Source organism: Scyliorhinus torazame, chromosome 5 (assembly GCF_047496885.1).
Source record: "Scyliorhinus torazame isolate Kashiwa2021f chromosome 5, sScyTor2.1, whole genome shotgun sequence".
Classification (NCBI taxonomy): domain Eukaryota; kingdom Metazoa; phylum Chordata; class Chondrichthyes; order Carcharhiniformes; family Scyliorhinidae; genus Scyliorhinus; species Scyliorhinus torazame.
The window spans coordinates 307,472,929-307,488,049 of record NC_092711.1 but is presented as its reverse complement, the minus strand read 5'-3'; the positions used below and the strand labels follow the sequence as shown (position 1 = coordinate 307,488,049).

General features: G+C 44.3%; 1 protein-coding gene across 3 annotated transcripts in view; it reads left to right on the top strand.

Moving 5' to 3' along the window:
* il1rapl2 (interleukin 1 receptor accessory protein-like 2) overlaps positions 1–14,547 on the top strand; it is a 1,171,280-nt gene extending 1,156,733 nt beyond the window's left edge. For all 3 annotated transcript variants that reach the window (XM_072505900.1, XM_072505901.1, XM_072505902.1), the window contains one exon: positions 9,052–14,547. In XM_072505900.1, the coding sequence (XP_072362001.1) occupies positions 9,052–9,758 (707 nt within the window). In that variant the 3' untranslated portion in view covers positions 9,759–14,547. The remainder of the gene's footprint in view (positions 1–9,051) is intronic.
* The last annotated feature ends 574 nt before the right edge of the window (positions 14,548–15,121 follow it).

Below are 15,121 nucleotides of genomic sequence, written 5' to 3'. Positions count from 1 at the left end.
AAAGAAAAGACCTGACTCCTGTCAGAACCATGCAAAAACTCTGGTGGTATTCCTCCAGAACATGCTTCTCAGCTTGTTTAGCTCATCTTCTAACCAGGCAATTCTGAACTTCTTGGAAAGAAAGTGCAAACATGTTTACAGACAATCTTTAACTGATCTGCAAGGAGAGCAAAATGCTTGACTTCAGCTCACAGCTCCATTTAAAACTCAACTGATTTTCTGCTCTGCCAAACGCCTGATACAAAAGCTCAACTCAGTAACTGCATCATCTTGCCAAGCTGAAATCTAATTAACTCCACAGGGAACCCCCCTTAATCCAAACAAAACTGCTTTGGCCCAAGCTTTTTACGATGCCTTACTCGCATCCCCGGCTCCCAAAAAATCTTTTAAACCAGGATTATTTTAAAACATAGCTGCAGCAGTCACATACTAGCTAAGGTTTGTAACATTTACTGCACCAAATGCCTCTGTGACACAGTGGCTTGCACTGTTGCTTCACAGCTCCAGGGACCCAGGTTCGATTCCCAGCTTGGGTCACTGTCTGTGTGGAGTCTGCACGTTCTCCTTGGGTCTGCGTGGGTTTCCTCCGGCTGCTCCAGTTTCCTCCCACAAGTCCCGAAAGACATGCTTGTTAGGTGAATTAGACATTCTGAAATCTCCCTCTTTGTACCCAAACAGGCATCGGAGCGTGGCGACTAGGCGATTTTCACAATAACTTCATTGCAGTGTTAATGTAAGCCTATATGTGACACTAATAAAGATTATTATTATTAATACAATGTTATTATTATAAATTCAGGTGTATATAATCCAGCCCTGAGTGTCAGCACCTAATTTTAGGAGGTGAAGCTTCCATATCAACTTTTCCTTATTTTGATGTTCACCCTGCTGCACCTCCAGCACAGGTTGCTGGGTGATAGCCAATAATGATCATTGTTGCTGAGGCAGGGAGGGAGAAGAATCAATGTACCACACAAACTGTGTTGGGAAAATAAAATGCTTTTGCATGAACCATCTGGATCTGTTCTTATCAACTTTTCCCAATTCTCAAGGATTTAAGGTAATGTTGAATTAATTTGCCTTCAAAGGCTCATTCAAAGGAAATGGTGAGATTTGTAATCGATCAAAATCAGTCGAGCAGCTGACATCAATTGAAGTGTTTAGTCTGACGATCCCATTGTGGATTGTCCTTCCGTCAGGGCAAGCTTATTTTCATTTTGTTAAACATACGTCGCTTCTCCCTAAACTTTTACAATTGCTATAGCACTCATATAATTAGCTGCCTTAATTTACTCCGATCTTCTTGTGAATAGTCTGGTCCTCGGAAATTGCATATAATAAAATATTGCTTCATTTTAGCAGCTGTTAATACTTGTGCGCTATTCCCATGATTGTTAAAACAATAAGCACTCATTTCCAGTCGTGTTATAACACAAAATATTGGGTAGAATCTTGTGGAGGGTGAGGAGCATCTTGGCCAACCAACTGGTGTGACCCTGGTGTTGGCCCTTTTGAGGAAGACCCACTGCATTTTGTGTCACTCAGGCATTTGACAGGCCAGCAGTAGGTCTTCCCCTGGGAACAAGGACCCCACGCACGGAAGCCTCATCCGCCGAGGGCTGTTGGCCAATCCGTACTCAGCAGCGCCACCAGGGAGGTGGTGGCTTCTGTTTGTACTACACCCACCCAAAGCCTTGGAGGAACCCAGGCACCCAGGAATGATAGTGGACATGAGGTTATCGGGTCTTAGGACAGTGTGGGAGGAGGATCGGCAGCAGCAGAGGAGTAACTATCAGCAGGCCATCCCTCCCCCATGCTGGACCCTCAATCAAGCACGGAGAGCCTTAGAACGAGGGCATCGACTGGGAACCTACCAGTAAACAGCCCAGGGCTCGCTTGTCATTCTGCCTGACTGGCATGCCCCAACCCACCGCTACGTTAATAGCTATGCAGCAGTATGAAGCCCTGTAGTGTCATTAATTGCCCACTTAAGGGCCACACTTGGTGGAAGGGCATAGGCCATCTAAGTGCCTTCCTGCCCAAGACGTAAGGAGGATGGAGACAGCAAGCCGATGATGTCCGCACCCGCCACCCTCGCCCTGATTAAATACCCCCCACCAAACTCCTCATGGATGAGGGCAAAAGATTGTGCTCATTATTTATTTCCACTCTGTCTAATCCTTGAACCAAATTCTATTCCATCTGCTTTTACCCTGTGTGTTCACATGTATGCATTCACTAAACTTATGAAGTAATGAAATCAAAGAATGAATGCCTCTGAATACATTTGTAATCTCTTTCACCCGACACCCACTTCTGGCTCAGCTGAACAGAAAATTGAACGACATGAGTCTTGAGCAGATGAATAAAGATATACGCAAGGAAAAGCAACCTAAGCAGGACCAGTCAGCAACTTGGAGAATTAATTCCAAACACTAACGCAGAGGGTCAGGCTTTCCCCTTTGAAGTGGGAATCGGGAGTCCGGCCATTTTCCGACATTGCAATCCTGCCTCCTGAATGACCATGCCCACCCATGGAGTTGGAGGGCCTGGAGTCTGAGCCGCCACTTCCCGACCAGGGCAGAGGCTGAAGCCGCAGCAGGCGGTTGCTGAAGTGGGCATGTTAGAAGACCCGCCTCCGTTTGCTGGCACATTAACCCAGTTTGCTCAATGCGTTAAGCCCTCTGATCCTCAACAACCTACCCCCCCCCCTCACCCACACCTTACCCCTCCCAAGCCCTATTACCTCCTCCGCATCACTCGTGCCCCGTTATCCCCATTCCCACTCAGTGTCCACTATGTACAGAATTCCTGAGCCTTATAATAACATTCAGAAGTATTTGAGATGCTCATAAAACTGTCATGATAAATAAAGTCATTCAAAATCCTATTATCTCTTTACACGATTGTCAAGATAAACAAACTCTCATTTCCCTTGACAGCTGTATCAACAACCCCTGCTGAGCTGAATCCATTAGTGGAATTTGGAGCTCAGTTAAGCATGCATAATGAGATTCTACTGCACAACTGTATCAATGAAACTTTCAGAGCCTTTGATGCCATTGAAAGTGGCATTTGTTCATGCTTTAAAGAAGGAGAAACTAAGTCAAGTTGTTGATCAATGAAAAGATTAAATAACACGGGACAATTGACACAGTAAAATCTGAATATCAGTATTATTCACTCCAGACAAGCACTTTTTCCATCTGAAGACTTTTCCACTTCACAATGTTTGTATATATAATGGTCACTTACCTTTTAAGGACAATGCATATTTATACTTAAATATGCAAAAATATATGCAAAAAATACTTAACTAATCATTATGCCATGTGGCGTTGACAACATCTTTTGACCATACCCCTTGACTCCAGACTTGGGATCCTCCATTCATGACGGTGTCACCTTCAAAAACTGGCCCGACTCCATCAAAATTGCAGTAGTTCTCAGATGCCCACACCTGCAATTTAGCTGCCAAGGTCGGGAGAGCTGCATGCAGAATCACAACCCACTCCCTATTTCCAACACTGCTGACAATTACCAGTGACAGGAATGGGAGCAGGACTTCCACATGCAGGACATTCCTGCCTCTTTTGGCGAATGTCGGGATGGGGGAAATCTGGCCTTAGACTCTCTGCGTAAAAAATAAATAAATTTGTCCCTCTCAACAGCATTCTTGAATAAGAGGCAGAGTAAGTGACCTGCTCCCAGGTCAATACTGCCAACGAATCTGTGAGGTCATGCCTGAAAGTCATCATGAGTATTTCTTTCTTTCTGTTTTCATGGGATGTGGATGTTGCTGGCAAGGCCAGCATTTGTTGTCCATCCCTAATTGTCCTTGAGTTGAGTGACTCATTAGGCCATTTCAGAGGGCAATTAAGAGTCAACCATGTTGATGTGGATTAGGAGTCACACAAGAGGGCAGACCAGGTAAGGATGGCAGATTTCCTTCCCTAAAGGACATGAGTGAACCCGATGGGTCTTTACAACGATTGATGATAGTTGTTATTAATCGTCATTACTGAGACTAGCTTTATAATTCCATCTTTTATTAATTGAATTGGTGAGATTTGAAGCCATGTTTCCCATACCTTTGGATTGCTGCCACTACACTACCATCTCCCTAAAAGGGAATTTTGCCCTCAATGTTTCTTGCCGCCTCCTTTTGGAGTTTCCTCCACAATACACTTCTTCCAAGGTGTGGTGTTCTTTGTGTTGCTTATTTCAGGATGGTTGGCGTGATGTTCACAAAGACATAAAATAGCTTTCACTTAAACAAAGCTATAAATTTATTAACATTACCAACTTAGATTTGACACGTCATCCAAAAGAATACACAGTTGATCAATAAACTACACTTACCGACAGCTAATCTCACTACTGGTTTAAACTATGTTATGCACTCACTTACACTATCTGTACTTCTGACTCTCACTAGCTAACTCCTGGACACACTCTCCCAGAATCTCCCACAAGGCTTAGCATCACTGCCTTATATAGTTGTAACTGTAACGCCCTCTGGAGGCTACTCTCGACACTTCATTAACACTTGCAGTACTGATAGTTATGATAATACCACACAAGGCAGCTGAATGCAATCAAACTCTTGCTCGATGAGAGATTATGAATGGGAACCAACGTCCTGTCATTCTATAAGATAAAGGGCTGGAACTGAGCTGTCCTTTTTGTTTCCATATCCGCATCAATTTTTCACAGCAAAGCTATTTTTCAGGTTAACCTTTCTCCAGACTGATTAAGTACCAGCCTCCCCGAACAGGCGACTAGGGGCTTTTCACAGTAACTTCATTGAAGCCTACTCGTGACAATAAGTGATTTTCATTTCAATTTTCATTTCAAGTGGCTAGTTAAAGTTAGGAGCTTCTTTAAAAGAAGCATGAAGACTAGTGGAAGACACCAGAAATGTATGCATTAATCATGATTTTGAATGGCATTACTGGTGCAGAATGTCTTAAAGACCCGCACATCCAGACATAGGAACAGCTTCTTCCCCACAGCTACAAGATTCCTCAACAACTCCCCCTCAGACTGATCTGTTCCCTGTAAGAACACTATTCACGATGCCCTATGATGCTGTTGCTCATGTATTTGCTTTGATTGGCCGCTTGTTCCGTACTGTAACCAATCACTGTTTGTCGATGTACCATTTGTCAATGTTCTATGTTGATTATTCTTTTTGTCTACTATGTACGTACTGTGTACGTTCCCTCGGCCGCAGTAAAATACTTTTCACTGTACTTCGGTACATCTGACAATAAATCAAATCAAATGAAAATCAAATCAAAAGCCATCGTTCAATCAGCAATGGAACTGACAACACTGAATAAGCCCAGTGCGGAGTTGCAGGATTTCACAGCATAGCATTTCAATGTACTAGAAGCTTTTTTGTTGCACATTTATAAATAAAGAATGAACAACATCTCGACTCAGGAACATAGCAACCATGGATACCGATGATTAAAATGGCTTGAATCCTATTCCATCAGAATTATTAACAGTGGCAATCTGAAACCGTTACTTTTTTTTTACTTTTAACTTTCTTTTTGAAATAATTAATATCTGTGTGATCTATATTTCAGCCGATGATTTTTTTTTTTAGTGCCCACTGCTACGAGGCTGTCTGCTTAGTTATCCTGGAAATGATGAAAGTTTTCATCTAGTTAGTTTGTGCTTGTGTTTTACTTTTGCAGATTAAGGTTGACAGATGGTTCTGCCTTAAGAAGCTAAACTGTCGTGCTTTATTTGCTAACGGTTCAACAACTGCCCATATATCTGTCTGTCTAACCTTCCTCCATGTAATAGAGACATGAAGCAGCCCTGACATGCTGTATGGTCTCAATTTCCAACTTCTTAAAAATTATTTTAAAAGCTATTTATACCTTATAAATGAATGCAATGACTGACTCAGAGGCATTCTTGCCTTTGGGTCAGCAGACTGTGGGTTTGAAACCTAGTTCTGAGACTTGAGCACAGATTTGAGAACAAAGAAATAGCTGGCCAACTAAATAAATATTTTGGTTCTGCCTTCACAATGCAAGACAGAAATAATATACCAGAAATGTTGGCGAACACAGGGTTCAGTGAGAGGAAGGAACTGAAAGAGATTAGTATTTGTAAGTAAATGGTGGAGGGGAAATTGATGGGGCTGAAGGCCGTTAAACCCCCAGGACCTGATAATCTACATCCCAGAGTACTTAAGGAAGTTGCTCGAGAAATAATGGATGCATTGGTGGTCATCTTCCAAGATTCTATCTACTCCGGAACAGTTCCTATGGATTGGAGGGCAGCTAATGTAACCCCACTATTTAAAAGGGCAGTAGAGGGAAAACAGGAAATTATAGACCAGTTAACCCTGACATCGGTAGTGGGGAAAATGCTGGAGTCCATTCTAAAAGATTTATTATCAGAGCACTTGAAAAACAATGGTAGAATCAGACAGAGTCAGCATGGATTTATGAAAGAACAATCATGCCTGACAAATGTACTGGGATTTTTCAAGTATGTAACTAATAGAGTTGACGAAAGAGAGCCAGTGGATGTGGTTTATTTGGAATTTCGAAGGCTTTCGACAAAGTCCCACAGGAGATTAGTGTGTAAAATTAAAGTACATGGGGTTGGGGGCATGATTAAGATGGATAGAAAACTGGTTGACAGACAGGAAACAAAGAGTTGGAATAAACAGGTATTTTTCCAAGCGGCAGGCAGTGAATGGTGGGGTACCGCAGGGATCAGTGCAGGGACCCTAGCTATCCACAATTGGAATATTGTGTGCAATTTTAGAATTTTCTTAGAATTTACTGTGCAGAAGGAGGCCATTCAACCCATCGAGTCTACACCAGCCCCTGAAAGAGCACCCTACCTAAGCCTACACCTACACCCTATCCCCGTAACCCAGCAGCCCCACCTATCTTTTGGACACAACAGGGCAATTTAGCATGACCAATCCACCTAACCCACACATCTTTGTACTGTGGGAGGAAACCAGGTCTCTTTATCTGGGGAAGGATGTTCTTGCTCGAGAGGGACTGCAGAGTAGGTTTACTAGACTGATTCCTGGGGTTACAGGACTGAACGATGGGGAGAGATTGAGTCGGTTGTATTATATTCACGAGAGTTTAGAAGAATGAAGGAGGATCTCATAGAAACCTATAAAATTCGAAGAGGACTAGACAGGAAAGATATTCCTCTTGGCAGGGCAGTCCAGCACCAAACCAGGGGTCACAGTCTGAAGATATGGGGTAGACCATCTAGGACTGAGATGAGGAGAAATTTCTTCACCCAGATAGTGATGAGCCCGTGGAATTCCTTACTACAGAAAGCAGTGTGGCCAAAACATTGTATGTTTTCAATAAGGAGTTAGATATAGCTTTTGGGGCTTGAGAATAAAGGATGTTGGGGGAAAGCGAGGTCAGGCTATTGAGTTGGATGATCAACCATGATCAAAATGAATGGCAGTGTAGGCTCCAAGGGCCAAATGGCCTACTCCTGCTCCTATGTTTACCTGCCTTGGTTTCATATATCATAATACCTTTGCCTAATAAAAATCTATCAACTTCCGTTTTGAAAAGTATAACTGACCCTCCAGCCTCAACAGTGCTTTGGGTGATTGAGTTCCAGTTTGTCACTACCAGTTGTGTGAGCACATGCATCCTAGTATCACTCCTGAATGGTCTAGCTCTTATGTAATCCTCCCTTGTTCTGGACCCCTCGTGTTTGCCACCTCCCCATCCTTCTTCCAACAAAATAATTTATCTCTCTTCATCAGATCAAGTACTTCGACGATTTGAAATATTTCAACCAGAGATTTGCACTGTTTCCTTTCTGAGGCCAATATATCCTTCTTGAGGTGTGAGACCTAGAACTGTATGCAACATTCCAGATGGGGTCTAACCTGAGCTCTGTACAGCTGTAAATAAATTAGCTACCAACCATCTTTAAATAAGCCCAACATACCACCTGCCTTATACATGAATTTTTGTACCTGCCCAGTAACATTCACGGATTTCTCTGCTATGTCTCTGCTCCTAATTTCCAGCTTCTCATCATTTGGAAATTATTCTGATCTTTCTTTCTTAAGACCAAAATGGATAACTTCACAGTCTCCTAAATTTAACTTCATCTCCCCGGATTTTGCAGCAAAAGTTCCTTAGGCACTAACCATCACTAACAGGAGAAAATCTTATCATCTCCCACTCCCGAGAACCATAGAATCCCTACAGTGCAGAAGGAGGCCATTCGTTCCATCGAATCTGCACCGACCCTTTGTAAAACCACCCCACCTAGGCCCAATCCCCCGCCCTATTCCTACAATCTCACGCTAAGGAACAATTTAGCTTGGCCAATTCACGTAACCTGCACAGCTTTGGACTGTGGGAGTAAACCGGAGCACCCGGAGGAAACCCACGCAGGCACGGGAAGGACATGCAAACTCCGCACAGTCACCCAAGGCAGGAATTGAACCTGAGTCTCTGGCACTGTGAGGCAGCTGTGCTTACCACTGTGCCACCATGTCGCCTGGCGTTACCATCGGGAAATCCCCTCCCCTCTCAATATCACAGCCTGGCAGCACTCGAGATCGGAACTTCCTCCCACTGAAACGCAGAAGGCCCACTCTCTGTCTTCTTAACCACCAGAGGAGTGATATCGCTGTGGGGTGGGATTTTTCGTACCTGCCAGCCGTCAGACGGTTCTTGCAAGGGGGAGGCGAGCAACGCGCCTCATCGTGAAATTCTGCTCATGGAAATTAATGGCACAAAAGGAGGGTATTTGGTCCATCATCTCTGTGGCAGCCAATAGTTATCCAACCTCAGCTCACTTCTCAGCTCTTAATCCAGAGCCCTGTGGGTTATGGCATTTCAAGTGCATATCCAAGCATTTTTAAGACAGAGTTCCAGATCCCCACGAAGGTCAGGACAGTGTACAACAAATTGTACCTTTTTGCATCAACTACTTTAGGATCAAAATGATGTGCGGCCTTTTTTTTTTGTTTAGTTCTCTCCAAATCACCTGTTTCTTCTCTTTCTCAATTCACAGCTTACATTGAAGATTTGACGAGATCTGTGGATCAAAGCCGGAGATTAATTATTGTGCTGACGCCAGACTATGTCATAAGGCGAGGGTGGAGCATTTTTCAGCTGGAGAGTAGACTGCACAACATGCTTGTGACCGGAGAAATCAGAGTTATTTTGATTGAGTGCCCCGACGTGGAAGGGATAATGAACTATCATGAAATTGAAGCCTTAAAAGACACCATAAAACTTCTGTCTGTCATTAAGTGGTGTGGACCAAAATGTAACAAACTCAACTCAAAGTTTTGGAAGAAGGTCCAGTACGAGATGCCAATCAAGAAAAAGGAGCCGGTTGCCCGAGGCCAGGTTCTGGATGCTGGTGAACAGGGTATTTTTGGAGAACTGCAGACTGTCTCGACGGTCTCCATGGCAGCAAACTCTTCCACGCTCGCGTCGACCCAGGCGGAGCTCCCGCCAAACTTTCACAAAGCGGGTCATATGCAAATGAGGCACTACTGTCGAACTTATGAGTATGAAATTCCACCTGCGTCAGTGCCCATTACCTCGATAAGCAATCAACACACATACTGCAATATTCCAATGGCGCTCATCAATGGGCAGGCACCACAGATCATTATCACCAGAGACCCCTCCCTCCGGGACTGTGCCATGAACAATGCACGTCTGCCAATGTCTTCACGAGAGATTGGCATCACAAGTGATATCTGGTAGGGGTTGGGAAGAAGGATAAATACCCCCCCCCCTCTTTCTGCCTTGCCATTCAAACTATGTGAACGCTTGCAAAAAAAAACTAAACTCACAAGCCACCGAGAGTTCTGCTTTGTTGCAACATTCTAGAGTGACATCGTCTTTTAGACATTATACCTGTGAGCTTGTATATTTTAGTCCAAACTTTAAGGAGACTTTCAACCCATGTTATAGAATGGCTTTGACCTTTTTCTGCCCAAATGTGTAAAATCTGAATCAAATATTTACTGCTGAGTAGGCTGCCATGTCTTTGACGTTAGAAGGAGGCCTCCATATCTATTAGTCAAATTCTGGAATTCTCTTCTTTAAAGCTGTTAAGCCTTGGGGGGGGTTGGGGGGCAGTTTCAATTGTAGATTTCTGGATTGAGATTGATTTCTTTTATAAGGAAAAGATCGTAGAACCAAGGTGGGTAGATTGTTAAGATACAGATCAGCCATGACCTAATTTAATGGCACAACAGACTCAGGAGGTCTCAGGGCCTCATCCTGTTCCTGTGGCCCCCCAGCCGTCAAAGGCGGCGTCTACTTGAACATACATTTTTAGGGAAGTGAGTACACCAGAACTTTACGTCTTCACTTCTGTTTTTCACTCCGCCAAGTGTGTGCTTCACAGATGTGACACAGTGCCGATTCCAACGGGAGAGAAAGACACCGCTCGTGAAGTGTGTGAGGACCCGGATCAGCCATGAAGTCCTGACTAGAATCTTTATAATAATCCCACTGACAAATGACAAACCTGGAATCTGTGACGAGACGAGTTATGGTTGAGTTGAGCTGTGGTTAAATATAGTCCACAGGATGCAGCTGTGTTTGGCCCTGTCAGCCTCTTATTGCCAGACTAAAATCCTCTGCACACGTACCAGCTGATTTCCATCAATGTTGTCCGACCCGCGTTCCCCTGAGAGTCGCCTTCCGTTACCACGGTGTGCTTTTAACAGCCCGGCAGACTCTGCACTTAACAGTTAGTACAATTTACTTTGTGAGACGAGGATTGGCGTAGTTTGTAGTTTTCTTTTTCTTTTATGCTTTATTACTGCCGGTTAACAGTAGCATGGTGCTAGCATTTTTATTTGATTTAATTTACCATAGAAAATACTGATCTGTCCCATCCCATTCCCCCCACCCCCCGGGAACTGTAAAAATGTAGGCAGTCCAATGTGAGAAGTATGTGTCAACACAGGAAATTTAACACTGACAATTCATGCTTGTCGAATAAAATGTTGCCGCTGTAGGCACATCAACACGGAATGCAGTGCATCTGCTTTGAAATGCACTCAACATTTCCAAGAAGTCCATGTATGTGCACTGGATGAATCATTTAAAAGAACAAAAGCACATTGAATGGACAGAATATCTCCCCTGTGACTGACAAATGCAACATTTCAAGGCTGTGATAGATCCACATAATTCACTTGGGCCAGTGAGTTACGACAAGTAACCCTTGTGACTTCTGGGTGTTTCACATCAAGGAGATGACTAGCAGGCCCACCAATGAGAGGTGAGTTAGCTCTTCTCTAACATCAGTTTGACTGCATTTTGAACTGTCTGTCCCTTCTGTTGGAGAAAGAACTGTTTTAAAAATTATATACATTTCAACCTCCCAACAAAATCCTCCAGCTGGAGTTAGGCAAGTGGTTGGTCAATTGGCCGGGTCACCTTTTAGTCAGATGTGCCAATTTAGTGGATTCCGTAGTCACAGGACATACTGAATCCTATAGAGCCCCTGCAGTGCAGAAGCAGGCCATTCAGCCCATTGAAACTGCACTGACCCTCAGAAAACAGCACTCTATCTAGGCCCACTCCCCTGCCCTATCCCCATAACCCCTCTCATTGATCATGGCCTATCCACCTAACCCCCACATCTTTGGACTGTGGGAGGAAACCGAAGCACCCTCTGGGAACCCATGCAAACACGGGGAGAATGTGTAAACTCCACACAGTCACCCAAGGTTGGAATTGAACCTGGGTTTCTGGTGCTGTGAGGCAGCAGTGCTAACCACCGTGCCACTTCAAAAGCACTCCGTTTGCGGAGGATCAAATGCAACCCCTGTCTGCTTTGTGAAGTAAAACCTGGTTCTGTTCAAAGCGTGCATGAAAAATGTCTTTTATTTCTTCACGGAATGCGGGCATTGCTGGCAAGGCCAGCACTTGTTGTCTATCCCTAACCAACCTTGAGAAGGTAGTGGCGAACTGAATAGCACACTTGTTATGTTGCTGTAGCTTATGAGCAAACGAGCCAGTTAATGAACACCATTTTAGAGGACATTTACACATGGGATTAGATATAAGGCAAATGGCCTTGAATATAAGTTCTAAGAAATTGACTTTCTCTTAGGTGCCACTGTCAAATTGTCTCAGTTAAATTAATAACAATTCAATGATAGCCTTGCCCTTGACGCCAACAATGTAAGGAATGAATATAGAAACAAAGACATACAGTCATAAAGTGCTTTTTTTAACCTCAGATGCCCCAAAACATTTCACAGCCAGTGAAATGCTTTTGAGGCGTAACCACTGCTGTGATGTAGGTAACACAGCGGCTAATTTGCACACCGCAAACTTCGGCAAGCAGATTTTAGTCATGTTGGATAAAGTGTAAGTGTTGGCTCTACTGGGGTTAACTGCCCTGCTCTTCTTCAAAGAAGTGCCCTGGATCTTTTACACCCATCTGAGAGGGCAGACACAGCCCCGGCTAAAGTCTTATCTGAAAGACAGCATCTCTGACGGTGCAGCACATCCGCGGTACTGCACTGGAGGAAGCGGGCAAACAGCAAAATACCTGTGCACAAAGTCCAAGAAACTGAAACAAAATATTGGCCTGAACTGAATTCGTCATTGAGCTCACCCTAAATACATGTAAGCTGAAGTAACCGGGAACATCAGGCACTGCAGCTGCTTTGGGACCAGGTCATGTCAAGAAATTCAGGAGTGAATTAAAGTTTGGGACCTTATCCCCTCAACCATTAGCAGTGAAGAGTGTTGCAAGAGAGCAAGAATTAAGAAATCTTCAGATGCGCGCGCGATGTTGGGTTAATGTTTGAGAAGCAGGCAGGAATTTGAACGATGTTTTAACTTTACATTCTGCGTAAATGGTTGTGCCATTATTAATACAGAGCATCTTATTTATCTCACCGGGTTTTAACAATTTCTTCTCTGAATAAAATAAATCCTGTATTAATTCTCCACAAATGTTATGTTTGTGAAGGTCATGCTTCAACCCTATTCAATCTTTTACTTTTTTTAAATAAATTTAGAGTTACCAATTCTTTTTTTTTTCCAATTCAGGGGCAATTTAGCGTGGCCAATCCACCTACCCTACACATCTTTGGGTTGTGGGGGCGAAACCCACGCAAGCACGGGGAGAATGTGCAAACTCCACACGGACAGTGACCCAGAGCCGGGATTGAACCTGGGACCTCGGCACCGTGAGGCAGCAGGGCTAACCCACTGCGCCACTGTGCTGCCCTCATTCTTTTCTTTTGAGCGATTGTCCAAAAACCCTAACTTAGTTGCGTTATTTGCAAATTTTTACCACCTGGCCTTTAGTGGGGCATTTTTTAAATTGAAAATTGGTAACTTAAACCCCTGACTTCTGCAGTGTGATTGTTTCTCAAAAGTCAATCTGTGATTAGTATTTGAAAAGTCAAGGTTAAGTAACAAAACTGTTTTCATCGTAAGAGTTATCGATTTCCGTTGCTTTAGATTTGTGAAGGGTTGGGAGCATTTTTGAGTGCATTCCACAACAGGAATGGCTGCAGCCTGGTGCAACCTGTTCCGACAATAGGCATGTAGGGCTACTCATTGGACTGGCTTTCCCGGTTCTCCATGAATACTGGCCCCCTCCAATAACGTGCACCTACTTTATTTTCCACAGTTAGGGTGGGTTTTTCCGGGCCTTTCCGCCGGCGGGGTCTTCCAGGCTCGCCAAAGGTGATCCCAGCAGTCGGTTCCCTGGCAACAGGACAGGAGCGCCACGCAAAATACCGTAGTCATCGCCAGGACTGGAAAGACCCACCGGCAGCCCTTCACCGAAGACGCTGTGGCATGGGAGCTGAAATATCCCACCCTCTTAAACACTCTCAGTAATTACTCGCAGTAATTTTTCCCATCAAACCTTTCAGCATCGTAAGCCCAAAGGGAGACTTTGCTTCCAAGTAGGATTTGTTGCGCAGAGTATTGAGAAATTTTGATCTTTATACTGGAATTTGGAGCAAGGATAAGGGACAGCATTATCAGTTCCAGGACCGCCAATCGAATCCCTCATTTGCTCCTGTCATTCCGTCCATAATTTGTTATAACGTTCACTCGAATTCCTTGTACTCCATCAACAAACGATTAATGTCAAGAGGGAAAATTGCTGCTTGCGCGTTATATGCAACAAACAACCACGGTGAAAGAGTAATGAACAGAAAATGATAGAAATACTCAATAGGTCTGGCAGCATCTGTGGAGGCAGAAAAATAGAGTTAACGGGCAGGATTCTCCGGCCTCCCAACCACGTGCTTCCCGATGGCGGGAGGCTGCGCGCTGTTCACTGGTAGCGGGATTCTCTGGTCCCACCGCCATCGATGGGCATTCCCATTGAAGCCACCCCGGAGGATCCCGCCAGTGGGAGCAGCCAGAAAATCCCACCATACATTTCAAAACAACTTTATTGCCTGGACAGCACTTTGGGACTGAGTGAGATTGTGAATGACACTATATAAATACACGTCTTTCTTGTCTTTTTTTTGTGAAATGGCTGTTTTTATCAGCAGGTAGACGTTGGGGGGGGGGGGGGGGGGGGGGGGGGGGGGAGGCGTTCCATCTAAAGTTTTCATACACACTTACCCCAGGAATTGGCAAATAGCAGTCAGAAGCCTGAGATTGCCGAGTCAGCCAGAGGCCTCAACACCAGTTGTTTGAAACTGATAAATTCAATGCAGACTCGGAGTTTCGTCTCCTGCATGGTCTGAGCTACATTTGTTTTGCCCATTAGGCAATTGGGAAAGATCAAATCTACAGGTAAGTAAAACCTACTCAAGAAAATCATGTGTGGCGGTGATGTAAACCTCAAAACCTTTGGGTAGCACAGTGGTTAGCACTGTGGCTTCACAGTGCCAGGGTCCCAGGTTCGAATCCCTGCTGGGTCACTGTCACTGCAGAGTCTGCACGTTCTCCCCGTGTCTGCGTGGTTTTCCTCCGGGTGCTCCGGTTTCCATCCACAGACCAAAGACGTGCAGGCTAAGTGGATTGGACATGCTAAATTGCTCTTAGTGTCCAGAAAAGGTTAGGAGGAGTTATTGGGTTACGAGGACTTAAAGTGGGTCGGTGCAGACTCGATGGGC